This window comes from Palaemon carinicauda, chromosome 11 (genome assembly GCF_036898095.1).
Source record: "Palaemon carinicauda isolate YSFRI2023 chromosome 11, ASM3689809v2, whole genome shotgun sequence".
In the NCBI taxonomy this organism is placed as follows: Eukaryota; Metazoa; Arthropoda; class Malacostraca; order Decapoda; family Palaemonidae; genus Palaemon; species Palaemon carinicauda.
The window spans coordinates 7,625,739-7,645,658 of record NC_090735.1 but is presented as its reverse complement, the minus strand read 5'-3'; the positions used below and the strand labels follow the sequence as shown (position 1 = coordinate 7,645,658).

At 46.0% G+C, this 19,920-nt stretch overlaps 1 protein-coding gene across 1 annotated transcript in view; it reads right to left on the bottom strand.

Moving 5' to 3' along the window:
• The window catches only part of LOC137649951 (2-hydroxyacyl-CoA lyase 2-like), a 72,819-nt gene that overhangs the window by 41,294 nt on the left and 11,605 nt on the right, over positions 1–19,920 (bottom strand). The window contains exons 2-3 of the mRNA XM_068382919.1: positions 11,556–11,706; positions 7,372–7,530 (exon numbers count right to left, since the gene is read on the bottom strand). Of these exons, the coding sequence (XP_068239020.1) occupies positions 7,372–7,530; positions 11,556–11,669 (273 nt within the window). The 5' untranslated portion in view covers positions 11,670–11,706. The remainder of the gene's footprint in view (positions 1–7,371; positions 7,531–11,555; positions 11,707–19,920) is intronic.

Here is a 19,920-nt window from a genome sequence, read left to right as displayed (position 1 = left end):
AGAAAGGTTAAAAAGGTTATGGGATTATGGGAATGTAGTGGCTGAGCCCCCGCCTACTACTGCATTCGTTGCTACGAATGGTCCCAGGGTGTAGCAGTTCTCGTAAAGAGACTGGACATCTTTGAGATAGAATGATGCGAACACTGACTTGCTTCTCCAATAGGTTGCATCCATAACACTCTGCAGAGAACGGTTCTGTTTGAGGGCCACTGAAGTAGCCACAGCTCTCACTTCATGTGTCCTTACCTTCAGCAAAGCAAGGTCTTCTTCCTTCAGATGAGAATGTGCTTCCCTAATCAGGAGCCTGAATAGGTAAGAAACTGAGTTCTTAGACCTTGGAAGAGAAGGCTTCTTGATAGCACACCATAAGGCTTCTGATTGTCCTCGTAAAGGTTATGACCTTTTTAGATAGTACCTAAGAGCTCTAACTGGGCAAAGTACTCTCTCCAGTTCGTCCCCCACCAAGTTGGACAGCCTTGGGATCTCGAACGACTTAGGCCAAGGACGTGAAGGAAGCTCGTTTTAGCAAAAAACCGAGCTGCAAGGAACATGTAGCCGTTTCAGATGTGAAAACTATGTTCCTGCTGAAGGCGTGGATCTCACTTACTCTTTTAGCTGTTGTCAAGCACACGAGGAAAAGAGTTTTTAATGTGAGGTCCTTAAAAGAGGCTGATTGGAGAGGTTCAAATCTTGATGACATAAGGAACCTTAGGACCACGTCTAGATTCCAGCCTGGAGTGGACAACCGACGTTCCTTTGAGGTCTCAAAAGACCTAAGGAGGTCCTGTAGATCTTTGTTGGTGGAAAGATCCAAGCCTCTGTGGCGGAAAACCGCTGCCAACATACTTCTGTAACCCTTAATCGTAGGAGCTGAAAGGGATCTTACGTTCCTTAGATGTAACAGGAAGTCAGCAATCTGGGTTACAGTGGTACTGGATGAGGAAACTGCATTGGCCTTGTACCAGCTTCGGAAGACTTCCCCTTTAGACTGATAGACTCTGAGAGTGGATGTCCTCCTTGCTCTGGCAATCGCTCTGGCTGCCTCCTTCGAAAAGCCCCTAGCTCTTGAGAGTCTTTCGAAAGTCTGAAGGCAGTCAGACGAAGAGCGTGGAGGTTTGGATGTACCTTCTTTACGTGAGGTAGACGTAGAAGGTCCACTCCTAGAGGAAGAGTCCTGGGAATGTCGACCAGCCATTGCAGTACCTCTATGAACCATTCTCTCGCGGGCCAGAGCGGAGCCAACCAACGTCAGCCGTGTCCCTTTGCGAGAGGCGAACTTCTGAAGTACCCTGTTGACAATCTTGAACGGCGGGAATGCATACAGGTCGAGATGGGACCAATCCAGCAGAAAAGCATCCACGTGAACTGCTGCTGGGTCTGGAATCGGAGAACAATACAACGGGAGCCTCTAGGTTATCGAGGTAGCGAACAGATCTATGGTTGGCTGACCCCACAGGGCCCAAAGTCTGCTGCAAACATTCTTGTGAAGGGTCCACTCTATGGGGATGACCTGACCCTTCTGGCTAAGGCGATCTGCCATGACATTCATATCGCCCTGAATGAACCTCGTTACCAGCGTGAGCTTTCGATCTTTTAACCAGATGAGGAGGTCCCTTGCGATCTAGAACAACTTCCACGAATGAGTCCCTCCCTGCTTGGAGATGTAAGCCAAGGCTGTGGTGTTGTCAGAGTCCACCTCCACCACCTTGTTAAGCTGGAGGGACTTGAAGTTTATCAAGGCCAGATGAACCGCCAACAGCTCCTTGCAATAGATGTGAAGTGTCCTTAGCTCCTGATTCCATGTTCCCGAGCATTCCTGTCCGTCCAAAGTCGCACCCCAGCCCGTGTCTGATGCGTCAGAAAAGAGACGGCGGTCGGGTTTCTGAACAGCCAAAGGTAGACTTCCTTGAGAAGAAAGCTGTTCTTTCACCACGTGAGAGTAGACCTCCTCTCTTCGGAAACAGGAACTGAGATCGTCTCTAGCGTCATGTCCTTTATCCAGTGAGCCGCTAGATGATACTGAAGGGGGCGGAGGTGGCGTCTCCCTAACTCGATGAACAGGGCCAGCGATGAAAGTGTCCCTGTTAGACTCATCCACTACCTGACTGAGCATCGGTTCCTTCTCAGCATGCTCTGGATGCAATCTAGGGCTTAGTAGATCCTTGGGGCCGACGGAAAAGCCCGAAAAGCTCGACTCTGAAGATCCATACCCAGGTAGACAATGGTCTGGGATGGGACGAGCTGGGACTCCTCAAAATTGACCAGGAGGCCCAGTTCCTTGGTCAGATCCATAGTCCATCTGAGAATCTCCAGACAGCGACGACTTGTGGGAGCTCTTAAAAGCTAGTCGTCTGACGGAGCCGGACACAAGATCATGGTACTGCTGCACAGTCTGTGAACTGTCAACCATGGGGAAGCGAGGAAGTACAGCGACAACCCGAAGCTGTCTAGACTGTCTGGGTCGTACAGACAACTCCTTATCGGGTTGCTGAGGTTGCCGCACTGCGTCACAACAAGTCACTCTGCTGGTTGTTGAACGTCTTCCCAGTGACACACTGACTCCGTAAACAAAAAATCCTCTAACAAGGACTAAGCTTGGACTGCATGTCTTGCAACAAAGCTCAAGGTCTATGGGAGCAGGTGTGGTAACAGACGGGGTTAGCGACTGAAGTGGAACCATTACCCTCCCTGGAAGCATGTTATGCTTAAATAAAAGTCCATAGGAGGCTAAGCAGCTAAAGGCTCCTCTCCAAATGACAGAGTCCTCAAGGGAATATCAGAAGGAGGGAGAATAGCACTTTCTCATCTACAGGAACCATATCCGAGAAAAGCTAAGTTCTCTCAGTGAGGGTTTCACTGGTGCAAAAGCAGCAGACTAGAAGGCAACGTTATGAAACTGCTTGACAGTCTAGTGAGTTGGCAACAACCAAAGATGTGTGACTGAGGAGCATGCGGTAAGGTATGCAGAGCATGCTGTATGCAGAGCATGCTGTATGTAGAGCATGCTGTAAGGTAAGCAGAGCATGTTGCATGGCGTGCGGCTTATGCTGCATGGGATGAGGCTCATGCTGCATGGGATGAGGCTCATGCTGCATGGTATGAGGCTCATGCTGCATGGGATGAGGCTCATGCTGCAAGGGATGAGGCTCATGCCGCATGCGTTGAGGAGGATGCCGCATAGTATGAGGCTCCTGCCTCATGGGTTGAGGCGGTTGCCGCATAGCATGAGGCTCCTGCCTCATGGTTTGAGGAGGATGCCGCATAGCATGAGGCTCCTCATAGCATGAGACTCCTGCCTCATGGGTTGAGGAGGATGCCGCATAGCATGAGGCTCCTGCCTCATGGGTTGAGGAGGATGCCGCATAGCATGAGGCTGCCTCATGGGTAGAGGAGGTTGCCGCATAGCATGAGGCTCCTGCCTCATGGGTTGAGGAGGATGCCGCATAGCATGAGGCTCCTGCCTCATGGTTTGAGGAGGATGCCGCATAGCATGAGGCTCCTGTGAGGTTCCTGCCTCAAGAGTTGCGTCTGCCTCAAGGGTTGAGGAGGTAGCTGCGCAGAGAGAGGCTCATGCTGTGAAGAATGCGGTTGCTGCATGCGTTGAGGCGGCTGCCTCATAGCATGAGGTTCCTGCCTCAAGAGTTGCGTCTGCCTCAAGGGTTGAGGAGGTGGCTGCGCAGAGAGAGGCTCTTGCCTCAAGAGTTGAGGCTCTTGCCTCAAGAGTTGAGGTTCTTGCCTCAAGAGTTGAGGTTCTTGCCTCAAGAGTTGAGGGTCTTGCCTCAAGAGTTGAGGTTCTTGCCTCAAGAGTTGAGGTTCTTGCCTCAAGAGTTGAGGCTCTTGCCTCAAGAGTTGAGGTTCTTGCCTCAAGAGTTGAGGCTCTTGCCTCAAGAGTTGAGGTTCTTGCCTCAAGAGTTGAGGTTCTTGCCTCAAGAGTTGAGGCTCTTGCCTCAAGAGTTGAGGTTCTTGCCTCAAGAGTTGAGGCTCTTGCCTCAAGAGTTGAGGTTCTTGCCTCAAGAGTTGAGGCTCTTGCTTCAAGAGTTGAGGTTCTTGCCTCAAGAGTTGAGGCTCTTGCCTCAAGAGTTGAGGCGGTTGCCGCATAGCATGAGGCTCCTGCCTCAAGGAAAGTGGAGGTTGCTGCATAGCGCTGGTACCTGACAACTCCCAATGCGGCAGCTCACGCATGGAGGCAGGAGGAGCCTCAACATCATACGTCTGGCAGGGTGGACTGCGCAGAGGTGGAGGAGCGCTCGCAGGGGGAGGTGTGCTAACCTTCTCTGCCTGAAACTCCTGCATCAACACCGCAAGCTGAGACTGCATTGTCTGCAGCATAGACCACTAGAGTTTAAGAAAGACAACAACAAACGGAGCTACTGTCCGTTGAGACTGAGGGTCTAAAACAGCTGGTGCGGCAACAGACGGAGTTACTGCCTGTTGCGATACCACCTTGCCTCTCTGGGAGGTGTGCAGTTGTCGTACTGCAGCAAGTCCGAACTGACCCAGTGCTAATGGCACCACCTAGGGGTTGGACTTGCGCGGAAGGGACCGACTTGCACTTAAAAGCTGCAAGATTTGGTCCATGGTTTCTGCGAGAAACCTCTTCCGCAGACGAGGAATAAAAGGGCTCTCTCGTCTTTGTGTGGGTGGGGTGATCACGTCGGCTACGTGAGTTGGTTACACCCGAAACCACGGAGGGAAACGTCTGTTCGTCGATCAAGGCCTGATGAACCCATAAGTCCTTCGACGTTACTTCTCCCCTGGCTTGGGAGCTTGTAAGAGGTCCCAGACTAGGCGAACAACTGGCACGAACAGACGAACCCTCGAACGCAACACTGTAACACTTTGCGCTTATCACTTTATCACTTTTGATTTTCTGTTTGCACTTATTTCACTGAACTCGAAACTTTAAGTGGTTTGTACCTGAAACACGCAATTCTATCCTTCATTAAAAGTTAGTAATTGCGAAAACAGTATTACAATGTAACAGAAAAACATAATGAAAGATAAATAATTCAGTGGCTGGAAAAGAGACTAAACACTAGATCAAATAAACTACGTTTAAAATCTCTCACCGCATAAAGCCTGAGAACAGGAATAAAACTCTAGAAACGTTTACCTTCTTCCCCTAAAGAGACTAGGGAGAAGAGCAAAAACGATAACAACGTTACCCGCTTGAACGAAACGTTTATCCTCCTCTCTCTCCCTCCGTCTCTATCTCTCTCTCTCTCTCTCTTGACTTAGAACCTGAGAGATGAGCCCAATTATATATATCGTTAAAACATATTATTGTTAAAGGAAAAAAACTGAAAGATTTCCCAAATAAAAAGTTCCTTTATTAGAATTAAAACCATTTAAGCTAAGAAAGAATGAACAAAACGCTAGAATCGTTCTACTCTTACTGCAACGTGACACCGTGAATACTCTCTCTCTATCGTAACGATAGAGCGCAAGTTGAACGTTCTGAACGTCAACAACTGCAGAGACAAAACAAAACGTTAGTTCAACTTTGAAAACAGTACGAGACTATCAAAGAAATTCTTTCAAGAACATTAAAATAGCATAATATGTTAACAGGTAAAAAGGAAATGACGGGCTCAATGTTAATTAACTTCGGTTCCAAGAAAAGACCGCCTACTATTAGGAAAGGTCGAATATAAACAAATATAAAAATTAATTTTAATAAGTTTATAATAAAAGGAAGTTAATCGAAGAGGCCTATAAAAGGCGGAGAGATATAAAATAAATCTATAACTTTTGTTAAGCAAAATTAAGAAAGAGTCTATACTCTCTTCGACACCAACACTTCCGTCTAAGGGAAGGGTCGGCCATTAAAAGTGAAAGAGAGTTCATACTCTCTTCGTCACCAAAAATAAATAAAAAATTAAATCAAATTAATTCCAAAAACTTGCTAAGCTAATGATAAAGCTTCCTGAATAGCGAAGGCTAAACTCTAGAGCAAATACATCACCAAATCGTGAGCAATAACTCCAGAATCAACAGCGTATCCATGTAGGTCTAGCCGGAGGCACGACAGAGGAAAAATTGAGGTGGTGTTGACAAGAAGTACTGGAGTACCTGACCACAGATGGCGCTGTGGTGTTCACCCCCACCTGTATAGCGATCGCTGGCGTATCCCGACCGTAGATTTCTGTCAGCAACAGAGTTGACAGCTACATGATTATCGGGTAAGATTAATATTGAAAAATCTAGAATAATTTCTGATATAACATATTTCTTTCAATAGTTTTATTTGAAATACTTCTCTCATATTTTATTTACAGTTTGAGTTTAATTGCACATAGAAGTTTACCGGAGTTTCCTCCATGTTGCCAATACCCGATAATTTATAATTTTTAGGTTTGGGGTGCTTGATTATAAAGCTTAAGAAAATTATTTATATCGTGTTATAACAACTATTTTCTTGGTTTACATACCCTTTTTCATGATATCTTCTAAATTCAGTATTCACATTTAATAATGCAATTTGCACATTTACAAGTTTGCACCAATCTATTTTTGCTTCCTCTAGTTTCAGACAGCTTTCATCAATTTCAAATAGAATAGCAGCTATTAACATTGTTTTTCACCTTCAAATACAACTTGTTTATATTTGGCATTACATATAATTTCTTGATCTTTTCTTCATAGTGAATAAGGGTATAATGTAAAAATGCTACTTAACTTCTTAACAACTATGGGAATTGCTTATTATTGTATGATGATTGAAATACAATCAAAACAGCTGCTATCTGATTTGATTGTTCATAATAAATCAGCTGTAATTTCCTCAGTTGTACTGTGCTCCTAACTAGTTACTAAACCTCTTAGCTAGATAAAGCACTCCTAACTCTCTTTCTTATGCTTTGCTTCTCTGTGTTCTATAATTCCACATAAATAAAGACAAACCAGCACTGTATGGATTGAATGACCTTCACACTCCTCCCATCTTGTAAAGCCTCCTCCCTTTTCTAAATAAAGCAAACATGCTATTTAACAAACTTAGGAGATGTACCTTAATACATTGACAAATAAAACTCACATAAATTGTTTATAAACTGTAAAAAGAAACAAAACTAGAAGAGGTGCTAAGGGTACATATTGGCAATGCTACTGTCACCGACCAGGTGAGAATAGATAATGAGAGGCAACCATCTACTAAGGCAGAAGCTTAATATGACAGGGGTGCACAACACAGGGTAGTGAATCATACCAATGGGGAAAGCTAAAAAAAATTTTACTTTAAATTTACGAGTTGGGGTGTACCTGTCATAACTTAGGGATGACTCCTTAAAATCAAATAAAAGTTACTAAACTAAGCAGTCCTTGGATTATCTGTATTAATCGTAACACAAATAGTATTAAGCTATCGCCTACCTCATGGCGAGTGTCTACAATCCTTATTCCCAGCTTTTCCGAAGCCACAATAATTGGAGAAATGTGACCTCCAGGTAATGTAAATATATATTTTACACCATGAGCATGAAGAACTTCGGCTACCAGTTCACCTCCATGACGTTTACTTTTCTTGTCAATCTGAAAGACATAAAAGCATATTCATTCAGGTAGTTAAAACATCAATAGGGCTCCTTAAAACAGCATTACGGAATCCAGGATATCAATGATGTTTAAAATTACTGTAGTCAAAAGTGGACAGTAGCCTTAAAAAAAATGCTATGACAAGGCATACAAATTCTTGATAACAATATAAACTTGAATTTCCAAATTGGAATTCTGACAATTCTGAAACTGAAACTCTTCCTTTAATACTAGTAAGAAGGGAATGCATTAAAGGGTGAGTCACAGACTTACTCTAATTAGTGCTTTACTACGATAACACCAAACTGAAACCAAAAATACAGTAATAAAATTTTCACTTAATATTACAGGGCAAAATCACACATTTTGAAAGTGATTTGTTTATCCTAGCTAAACAAACCTGAGTTCTTTAACAGAAGATTGATTCAAGTCAAGTGCAGTTGGATCTCGGTAGTTAAAACTTATAACTAGGTGTCAGCAGTGGCCAGTAGTTATCGGCTGGCCAAGTCCCTTGCAGGTACACTGAAGTCACTTTAATTGCATATGGGGCTTTCGCAGGGAGGTGATGGTAGGAAGTTGAGTTAAAAGACTCAGGTTTGAATAGTTAGGAAAGATACAAATTACTTTTAAAGCTTGTGACCTGTTCCTACACTAATACAAACCTTTGTCCTTTCGTAGGAGAGTCAGCCTTGGGTGAGAGGAAGTCCCTGTTACAAAAATAATTGGCTAAAATACCGGGATAGCTAATCTCAGACCTGCTAAGGTGCGGAAAAAAAGCATCCATGTCATTTCACGAACCAGGGTCAAAAGTATCGTTAGGTTCAGGGCCCAGGCAACCAAGGCTGTTACAAAAAATACAAAAAGAAAATCTCTTTTTCATAGACAAGCAAGTCTGTCGACTTAGGCATGAACAATCTGATGGGTTTGCTTATACATATCCATCCTTCCCCTCGTAAGGAGGATGGTGGAGTGAAGACTGCTCTTCAACATCAATAGAAAAGCTGCTAACTAAAGGTGAGGCTTACCTGTATCTACGTCTATCCAGCCATACAGTATAGGATTCCAACAGCTATACCCAAAGAAGGGAAAGAAAAGAGGAAAAGGGCCAGACACTTTCACTCTAGACCTAGAATTACATTGTAACCACTATCTTATAGGGGATACTTTTAATCCTGTAAAGGTGCTTGGGTCCCTATACCACCTGCTGAGCAGCAATCACAGGTCCAAGTGAAAACATGTCTAAAGACCTGTAAGTGTATCCCCACAAATAATGCGCAATAACGGTTGTCGACGCTTCCATACTCCAGCATCTAAAACTTGAGCCACCGAGAGATATTTCCTACAGGCTAGAGTAGCCCAATTACTCTGATCTCATGAGCATGCACCTTAACTTGTTCTGAAACACCTAGGGATCTAAGCATAATGCTGTTCATTGTCTCCTGCAGTCAAACTGAGATTGAAGTTTTGGTGATTTTTTTTACTCTACCACTACTTACAAACAGCTTCTGTAACTTGGGTCTGGCAGCTTGGGTTCTTTGAAGGTAGAACCTTAAGAGCTCTTACCGGACACAAAAGTAATTAATCCAGATTGACAGTTACTTACCAAAGCAACAACACTGTAAAGGATGAAGACCTGGAATCCAGGATTGACGGATTTTGAGTTTTCACTACGAAGCCAGAAACAAGAAATAAAAAGACCTCCCTTTAATTCTCAGAATGAGACAAGAAATACAAGAGTCCATGTAATTCACCTATTTGCTTTGTCAAAGCCAATGCAAGCAGTAAAACAGTTTTCAGGATAAGGTCTCCTTCTGAGGCTAGCCTCAACAGTTCAAAGATCACAGCACCTTGGTTACATCCCAAGCTGGAGGTCAAATTTCAGATTTCACAGGGAAGATAGGTGTGCTCCATACATCTGATAACTGCAGATAATCCCCTTGAAGAGGAAATATCAACTCTCATTCTAAGCACCAGGCTCAAGGCCGAACAAAACCTTTTTAACACTGAGAAAGAGAGATGTCTTCCCTTTCATAGAGAAGCTGAAAAGTCTGCTACTAATAGGATAGAGGCTCTGAGAAGATAACAACATGCTTGGTTAATGATGATTTGATGTTACAATGGCCTCTATACAAAGAGCAACCATACATTAATTTGCAGACTTTTTTTATGTTCTGTATCATATGTAATCTTAAGTTTCATAAAAAACAATGGTTTGTAAATCAAGTTTGAGCTTCTTTTTTTTTTTAAAGATAAATATCTGATATACAGTATATTTCAATCAGCTTCCTACTACAATATACAGAACCACTAGCAGCTGAGAGTTGCCCATAATGTAAATTATTTCTTTATATCTGATTATTTCTTTATTTTACCATAACAGTTTTAAGAAACTCACAAATCTTTATATGTACAGCATTTGTAACATCAATACAGTAACACTGGCAACAGCCTTTAAGGTTAGAGAGGGAGAGAGAGAAAGAAACAACCAACCACTATGAATTCATCATTAGACTAAGCTATAGGCTGTGGCTCACACTAAACAATACCCTATGATTTAATCATAATAAGCCACCCTTTCAATCAAATTTTATTAGCTGCACATGTATATTGTTTATAAAATAATTTTTCTCCATATCTTATGCATTATACAGTCAGCCCTTGTTATTCGCAGGTTCTATCTTTGTGGATTCGGTCAGAGAACTGTAAAACCTTATCAATGAAAAAATCATATATTCATGGTTTCACGATAATTACTCTTGCGGCATGACAATTTCAAACCGACCACACTCTTTTGCACCAACGTGCTTCACTCCAGTTTCCTTTCCACACAGCACAACACCCCATCTCTCAATGACTCGGCCCCAGCCTCGCATTGTCTCTTCTCGCTTGTGTATCTCCTCCTTCAGTCTATTTTGTGTAGAATCCCGTAGCAATGTAGAAATGGAGACACTCTTCTATGTCCTCAAAAGAGACTGTCACCTACAACTTGCTGTCCCAAGAGGGTCCATAAAACGGGCATCGTGTCGTCAACCCGCAATCCACTGAGAAGGTGACCCCTACCGCCACTGTAAACCAGATGATAAGGCCTCCTCAAGACGGCGAAGCCACTTCCACTCCTTCAAGGGAAACAGGGAAGGTCTTCCGACCTCGAGACTTGGCCTAAAGTTAAAGGGCAACCATTCTTATACGATCAGCTTCCCAAAAAACAGAAGGGGAAGGGTCGGAGGAAAGCATACCAGGGGTCACAGGAAGAGGTGGTGATTTTTTTGACTTTGAGGATAACCCTTAAGGGGAAGAATCCCTTTTGAACCTATCTTCCTCCTCCAGCCATCCCTGGAAAGAAAAAGAATTAATAGGCCAAAATTCCAGCTAGTGGAAAAAAATCTGTTCTCACTGACAGCTGAATTCAAAGTGAGTGCTCAGTGAGCCAGGAGGGGGACGGGGCTTTCCTGATCCCTACAGGTAACTACTGACCACCTGTTTACACCTCGTTATAAAAGTTTAACCAACGTATACTCAAGCTTCAGTGATATTTTATCCTATGTAAAGGACAAAGGTTTGTATTTGTGACAACAAATGAGGATCTACCTCCCTGCTGCTCATAAAAGCACAGCATTTTCCCGACGTTCCTGGGTAGGTATACACACACACTCTGAAAAGAGAAACAAAAGGTTTCTAGAAACCAAGTTTCACGAGACGCAGATAGCACGTTATAGTGGGTGGCTGGAATCAAAGTGACTGTTCAGTGTACCAGCATGAGGGGAGTGGGGCTTTCCTGCCACTGCCTGGTAATTACAGGCCACTACCGAAACCTTATTACTTTAACTGCCTAGTTCCAGCTGCACTTGAATCAATCTCTTATTAAAGGACAAAGGATTTTATTCATGTACGAACAAATATCTTTCAAGTGTATGGTATCTAACACCTACAAGGAAAGACCACAGTATAGTACTGTACTGTAAAATGTAAAAACAAGTGCTATACAGTAATAGACAATATATATAATTCTCACTCTTACTTACTGGATGAGCCCAAATGTAGGGCAAGTGGAATTTAGAGAGAATAGTTCCGATCCCTAAGCCTAAAATAGCTGTAGAAATAAACAGAAGCACGTGAGCATAGAGTGCCTCGTCCATGGTTAAAGATGTCACTCAAGAAGGTCAACTGCAGATCCTGTAAAAGATATTTCTATTATTAATTTGAGAATATACAAATAGAGTAACATATCCAATAAGTATTATTTTATAATTGTTCACTTTTTAATACTATACATCATGTACAGTATATGTAAAATATATAAAAAAAAAAAAATACTGTCATATTAAAAGCAAAATTGGTTAAAGAAAATGTAATATATAAAATAAAAAATTTTTAACTTTTTTTCTTGTCCATAAAAAGAAATTTCTTAATTTAACTCAAATCAATTATGTACAGTTTAGGGATGACAAATCTGACCACTACACACAGCACTATACCTCTTTACGTCGGTTCAACACACATCACATCAATTCTTACTTTACATTGTTTAATATTACAAATTCTAAACATAATTTATATTTTTCTAACCATACAAACTAGAGTTCTTTAATAGGAAGCCACTTCATCCTTCACCTATAATTTACGGGGTGATGAGGCAGGAAGTACAGAACAGTATAACGTGAAGGACTCGGTATTCTTGATAAGAAAAAATACAAATTACTTTCAAATTTATAACTTGTTCCTATACGGATACAAAACTTAGTCCTTTAATAGGAAACTTATTCTCAGTAGGGAGGAGGTTCCTCTAACCAAACAGCTTGGATTAAAATCCTAGGATTTCTAACACTCAGTCCTTATGAGGAAGGCTGTTAACTCCAATTCACTTCCTATTTCTTGAGTATCAGGGATAGGGCTAGGTTACTGTCTTAGGCAGGGTATAGATCTTCTGAAAGAACTATATCCTTAAAGGGTATGGCGTTTGTTATGTAAGGCTCAGAAAAGTGATGGGTTCATATTAGTATTCATGTTTGCCCTCATCAAGAGGAAGAGGGGAAAACTACAACTATCTTAAAATTAAAAGAATAGTTATTCAGTATGGTGTGTTACCTGCTTCAGAGTCAATTCCAGTAACATAGCAGTCCTTCTGCTGCCCTCTAAAGGAGGGGAAGGAGAAGAGGAAAAGGGCCAGATATACATAACTCTCACCTAGACTGATGTTATAACAGTTATCTTAGCCAAGATGCTTCTTGTCCTCTACGAGAACTAGGTACATTACAGAACCTGCTACCACAGATCCTAAAGATAAAGTGTTGTGTGACTTGTGGGTTCATTCCCTGGATAGTGATAAGGTCATCTGACATTTCCATACTCTTCACTTCATTTCAGTACTTTGCCTACTGACAGGTCTTCTAAAAGGCTAATGTTACACCAACTCCTCAGACTTTGTGAGTGCGAGCCGGTCTCAGTTGTCCCAGGTCACTCATCTGGTTCAGCACTGTATTTTCAAAACCAGAAAGATATGAAGTTTCTCTTCAGCCTTGTTGCACTGATGAAAAAGTTCTGCAGTCGTGGTCTGAATGGTAAAGTTCTTTTGAGGTACTGTAGCATCTTAGTTCCCTCACAGGGCATAGAAGCAACTCATTAAGATCGTCGATTACCTCCTAAAGGGAGGAGATTGAAAATTAATATCTTAGGTTGTTTACAGCTGAATTATACATTTTTTCTATGAATTCTGGGATGAAAGGAAAAGATACATTCCTCCAACCCTCTAAGTGGTTGACAAGATATGACAGCCCGTGCAGCTTGCTTATCCGTTTTTTTGAAGGCACAGCAAGAAAAATGGTTTTGAGGGAGAGGTCCCTATCCAAAGTTTGATTTATTGGCTCATATGGGGACTTTTTTAAAGACTTGGGTCAAGGCTGAGCTGTAGCCTTTTACTACTGAAACTGAAAGTTTCTCTTCAAAAGAGAACTAAGAAGTCGGCTATCAGCTAGGTAGAAGTTCTGAGAGAAGCAATGGCCATTCTATGGAACTAATCACAGAAGATGGCCCATTTGCCTAGTAGACTGCCCTAGATGATCTTCTGAGGTATCCAGACATCTCCTGTGCAGTGTTTTGAAAATTTTCTCGCTGGATAACCTCCACCTGAGAAAAGACAGGTACAGTACGTCAGGAAACTGTAATGTCTCTGAAGACATGATTAGCAGAGAACATATGGTCGATTAGGTACCTGTCTTGGAATCTTGGATAGCAGTATAAAGTCTAGGTACAATTCTGCATATAGCCACTTGGGAGCTATCAATGTCATCCTGAGGTTCGGGGTATGCCACACTTAGTTGATTACCCTTCTGATCAGGAAAAATGGTGGAAAATCATAAACGTCTAAGCTTTCCCACGATGTTGGAAGGCTAAAACCATTTAGACGAGTAGTGAATCATAGATAATCTTACTTTAAATTTCAGCCACTTACATGAACCATATATTTCTTCCAACTGGTTACCTTATGTGTATTTTGCATTTCTGTCCATAACAATTGCTACAAGGAGTTCTTATCAGCCACTGCTCGCGTCCGCCCGTCAAAGCTGAGCGACCGTTGGGCGAGCAGCAGAGGAAGAGGCCAAAGAAGTCTTGCTACCTTCCTTGCACAGGGAACCCGTGTAAGGTAACAGCTTCAAAAGAAATATGACAAATTCGAAGATAATTTGTATTTTTCCTAACCATACAAACCTTAGCTATTTACAAAGGGTTATTACTTTTAGCGTAGCTGAAATGGCGAGCCATTAGAATTTAACGAGGGTGTATTACCCCCCACGCTAGTTAGCGGGGGGGTAGGGGAGTGGTAGCTAGCTACCCCTCCTCCCCCTCACACACACGTGAATACTCACTTTCACTTAGAGGTAGGACTTGTCTTGGGGGACAGGGCTGGCGGGCAAATATGTGTAAATAGCTAAGGTTTGTATGGTTAGGAAAAATACAAATTATCTTCGAATTTGTCATTTGTTCCGTAACCGAAATACAAACCACGCTATTTACAAAGGGTGACTTATCCCTTAGGAAGGGTGGAAAGTCCCCAGCCATACTGGCTTTGGCTTTACCCGGGGACTCAGAATCCGAGTTGAGTCGCACTCGAGAAAAGGAGTCCCTGCACCTCACAAGTTCCTTGCTCCGCAAGGAACCATGTGGCCTACGTAAGCTTGTGTGTGAAGGAAGAAGTGTGACCCGTCTTAGGCAGTTGACCTGGAGTTCCAGAAGGAACTCTGGGTTAGGACGTTCCCAATACCACCTCGTCAGGGTATGGGGGACGCGACAGTATTGACTCAATACTCGGAACACAAGGAAGCATGGTTTACCTGCAGAGGTTCGAGGTCAGCTATGCAGAGACCAGGATGCTGCTTCCCCGTAGAGGGGATGATGAAGAAAGAAGTAAGGGCCAGACATACTTCTTTCGTTCATGCAGACTAAAACCTGATAACAATGCCCTCAACCTTCTGCTACCTGTCCAAAAAGGAGCCTGAGGTTAGACCAGCTGTTGTGTAGCCACCACAGAGCGATAGAAAACGTATCGAGACTCCTGTGGGTCACGCCCTGCAGGAAGCGGGCTGCGAAGGTCATCAGACGCTTCCAGACTCCAGCTTGTAGCACCTGCGTCACAGAGAAGTATTACTCGAAGGCGAGGACGTTGCGATGTATCCAACATCGTGCTGTAGGGCGACGTGACGGGGGAGGGTTTGAAGACAGGTCGAGATGAATGTACTCGAGTCCGGGCTGAAGAGGTATACTGGTGACTCTCCCCCCATGTCCTCCATGTGTTCCCAAATCGGCTGCAACTGAGGCCAAAATGCAGCTGTTCCCAGCGCTAACCTCTCGATTCCTTACTGGCAAGAAAGAGAAGGTCTTGGGACATAACACACAGAATGGAGACTCGAAATCTTGAATGAATCGGACCGAAGGGTCGGGACCCTCAGATTCTGAGTCTAGCCAACAACTCAGGAGCGAGCCTGAATGTTGCCTTCCCCTCTTCCTTAGAAAGGGGGGAGTAGTAAGAGACCAAGAAGATTGCTTACACACTGGCCGTGGCCAGAGTGAGCAGAAGACCCAAGGCGGAATACAATCCGAGGCCTGTCGTAAAAGGGTCTTGAGAAGATCTCTTAAAGGACTAAAAGTCCGAGCCATGCTCCAAGTTGGAGGTCTTCCTCCGACTAGGGCAGGGACGATCGTAGCTTCGCATGAGCGAGGATAGATCCAGCGGGCAGGAAAAAGTTATTCCTTTAAGCCTGAAGGTCAGGGAAAGGCTGAGCGACAGGCTTCATTGCCGAGAGCGGAAAGGAGCTTCCTCCCGCCGAAAGGCAATAAGACCGTTACTGCTGGAGAAGAGGCCTCACGGGAAGAGGTATATCTCCCACGGCACCCACCACCTTAGACTCTTCACTTTGCCTGGGAGACCCCTGTGGATGACTATCGCAGATGACGCAACCTCCGTACCGCGACTGTAGCGGGTTGTCTCTTCTAGAGGAGGAAGCGTAGTGTCTCCAGGCATGAAGCCGAAGCGATGCCCCGGTTCGGGAGAGATGTCGCAGTGTGGTTGCTTGAGTAGTCTGCGCCGTGGGAGAAGCTCTCCCGGGAGTTCTGTCAGGGGAAGCAGAGGGTCCAGAAACCGTTCTGCGCATAGTCCCAGTGGAGCTCTCCCATTGAAAGGTTGACAGACAACCTGGTTTTGTTGAGACCCATTGTCCGCAGACAAAAAGGAGGGAAGACGCAGGCGTCAAATTTGTCCCACCATCACCGGAATGCATCTTGCCAGAGTCTCGGGGTCTGAGACTGGGGGTAAGACTAGTGGAAGCTTGAGGTTCCAAGGTGTTGCGATCAGGTCCCCCAGACCAGCACTTGCTGGTTACCCAAGGTCAAAGACCCCTAGGTACACTCTCTCTATGAGGCTCTGCTCGGATAGTCTGAGAGAGACATTCCCCTGCCTGGAATGAGAGAGCCGATGGTGGAATTGAGAGAATCTCAATCATCCCGGTATCTCTACTACAAGATGTGAAGGTGTGAAAATGCGTCCCCTGCTGGTTAGGATGAAGTCGACGCGCAACGGGGCGACTTGGCAGGAGCTGTAGGATCTGAAGAGGGGCCAGAATAATGGCCCTTAAGCCTGCCTGAATGATGGAGAGGTATCCTTCAGGTCTTGACCATAGGCCTGGACCGGAACATGCCCCCCCCCCCCCCCTTTCCTTTGACGAGTCCGAGAACCGCATCAAGAATGTGGGGAAAGGACGAGAATATCCACTACCATCAAGAGGCTCCATAGGTCAACACCCATTGCAGGTTTAATAGTTCCGCTGGTCCCATAGGGCCAGGGAGTCCGGTTAAACATTGCCTGAAGCCACCGGGACTTGGATCGCCCCACATGGAACTTATCCTGAGGCGACCGTTCGGACTATAGACGGGTCAATGAGGAAAGAAGAACTAGGAAACGTTCCAAGGTAGGGCTGAAAGCTCTGCTTGACTGAGAACAGGTACTGCGACTCTCCTCAGTCTTGCCACAGTCAACCGAAAGGAAGGCTCGGAGGATGCGGTAACAGAATCTGGCGTCCCCAGGTGGTCACCCATCCAAGTACCGACGTTGCTTAACCTCGCTGGACGGACGAGAAGCGGGGTTTCCAATGTGGTAAGGCGGTTGACTCAAAATCATGGCCAGATACTCCAGATGTTGAGGCAGAGGAAGAGAAGGCTCCAAGCAAAATACCATGAGCCCACACTCATGGTCACATTCCGGAAGCTAGTCCCGGCGCTGAAGAAGGTCGAAACCCGAGCCTACCGGAGTTGACCAGCCCTCCAAACAGCAGAGGAGGCGGAAGCCTGCACCTGAGTGGCCAAGAGGAAGGCAGGGAGAGTTCTCTGGGGAAACAAACCTGCTATGCCACGGCGGGATAGCCACACTGCATCATAAGCAGGAATACTTGCAGTCTAGGCTGAATTCGACGAGCACCCTGGAAGATGGATGGAATGGAAACTGAAAGTACCCGTCCTTCCGATCCAGGGTTAAAGGAGTCCTGTCGCCTCGTTACCAGTCTGATCGATTCTGCTGGTCTACGCTGGCCGAAGTTTGTTCGACAAACTTGATCAGGACTGAGAGGTCGACTATGGACATCCCCTCTCAGATCCTTCGTTACAAGAAAGGATCGACTGAGGGGACCGGGGGTGAAGCCGTCGATGATCCTAAGGAAGACCTTCGCCTAAGGTATGGATCATTCTGCCCAACCGGGCAACTCTGCTGACGCTATGGCATAGAGGTTCAGAGACACTGAATTCGCTGACAGAGACAGCAGGCGCGATATCCTTGGCTACTCACAGAGATTGTGCGGGAATGGGCATCGGGAAGCTGTCATTCGGATGAGTAACCTTAAGCATCCTCCCAGCGAAAAAACCTGCAATCCTAGAGTTCGTGAACTCCTTTTAGGCCTATGCCCCCCCGGGGGAATCTCCCGTGCCATCTGTTCCTGACAGGAGGAAACTGCAATTGGACACCTTGTCCCAGTTGTCGTAGCCGATAACTTAGGCCGACGTGGTTGAAAGAAAAGGGCGCTGGAGCCCTGCAGAGTCTGGAAGAAAGCGCCTTGGAGGAGTGAAACCGGAAGTCGATTTACTCCGCACAGCAGCTGTCTAAGTCTCTGTCCTTGGGCACAGACAAAACTCTTCTCAAGGATGGAAGGGTGTCTGAGGTCGTCGACCTCCACAGATGAGACACCCGAAGGAAGCCTTCAGTCAGCGCGTCCAGATGGTACAACATCGAGCTTGTCCGCAAGTAGATACTTAACGACGAAAGGCCAAGGTGTCTGAGCTCGAGAGGAGGAAAGTACCCTTGATCTTCCTGTAGCTTCCTTGAACCAAACCTCGGGCCGTAACCGAGGAGGGAAAGAACCTGGTAAGCTCCCAGAGGAAGAGGTAAGCAGTCACCCCTTGTCCGATGGAGAAATCTTGAACGGAAAGCCCCCCCGCCAAAAATCCTTCCAGGGCAGGAGAAGGAGAGAGTACTCGTACAGGAGAGGGGACCCTCGAGACCGACCTCTTGGGAACCAACTTCGCCCTGGGGAAAGTCACCACGAAGTCCACTCCTCTCTTTCTCTTCAGCGTAGGAGAGACAGCCGCTGGTTTGTTACCCTGGCCGGCGAGTACTGGTTTCATAACCCTCATTAACGCCCGTGCCAGCGGACCAAACCATGTCTGCTGCTCCAAGGACACAGAGTCCGAAATCCTCGCTAAGGTGAAAGGGATCGGGCGATCCTTTGGAGTGGACCCGACGGTACCTGCCTGAAAAGAAGGTGGGGAAGAATGCTGTACTGACCTGTCTTCGTCCTGCACTACCAACCTGTGCTTGGATGGAGGTGATCCCGAGTGCCGTCTAGGAGCACGCGTCCCTACTGCTACCACCAGCTGTGGAATTCGCCGCGAACTATGGTCGCGCGAGGGCGAACGGTTGCGCAAAGGCGAACGGTCGCGCGGGCGCGCAGGCGAGCGGTCGCGCGGGCGCGCAGGCGAGCGGTCGCGCGGGCGCGCAGGCGAGCGATCGCGCGGGCGCGCAGGCGAGCGATCGCGCGGGCGCGCAGGCGAGCGATCGCGCAGGCGAGTGGGCAGGTAAATGAACACGTGTCCGAGGCGACGAACGCAAGCGATGGCGTGACGACGAGGGATCGTGCTGCCGCGTAGGTGAAGAAGATCGCTGGCGATAATGACCGCGTGATGGTAAGCGATGGCGAGCAGCATGTGTAGGTGAATGATCGCGCGAAAGGGTGCGATGGTGATCAGCATCCGCAGGAGGGCGATCGTTCAGGGTTGTGCGATGAGGAGCAGCATGCGTAAGCGGGCAATCGTGCAGGGTTGTGCGATGGCGAGCAGCATGCGCAGGTGAATGATCGCGTGAAAGGGTGCGATGGTGATCAGCATCCGCAGGAGGGCGATCGTTCAGGGTTGTGCGATGAGGAGCAGCATGCGTAAGCGGGCAATCGTGCAGGGTTGTGCGATGGCGAGCAGCATGCGCAGGTGAATGATCGCGTGAAAGGGTGCGATGGTGATCAGCATCCGCAGGAGGGCGATCGTTCAGGGTTGTGCGATGAGGAGCAGCATGCGTAAGCGGGCAATCGTGCAGGGTTGTGCGATGGCGAGCAGCATGCGCAGGTGAATGATCGCGTGAAAGGGTGCGATGGTGATCAGCATCCGCAGGAGGGCGATCGTTCAGGGTTGTGCGATGAGGAGCAGCATGCGTAAGCGGGCAATCGTGCAGGGTTGTGCGATGGCGAGCAGCATGCGCAGGTGAATGATCGCGTGAAAGGGTGCGATGGTGATCAGCATCCGCAGGAGGGCGATCGTTCAGGGTTGTGCGATGAGGAGCAGCATGCGTAAGCGGGCAATCGT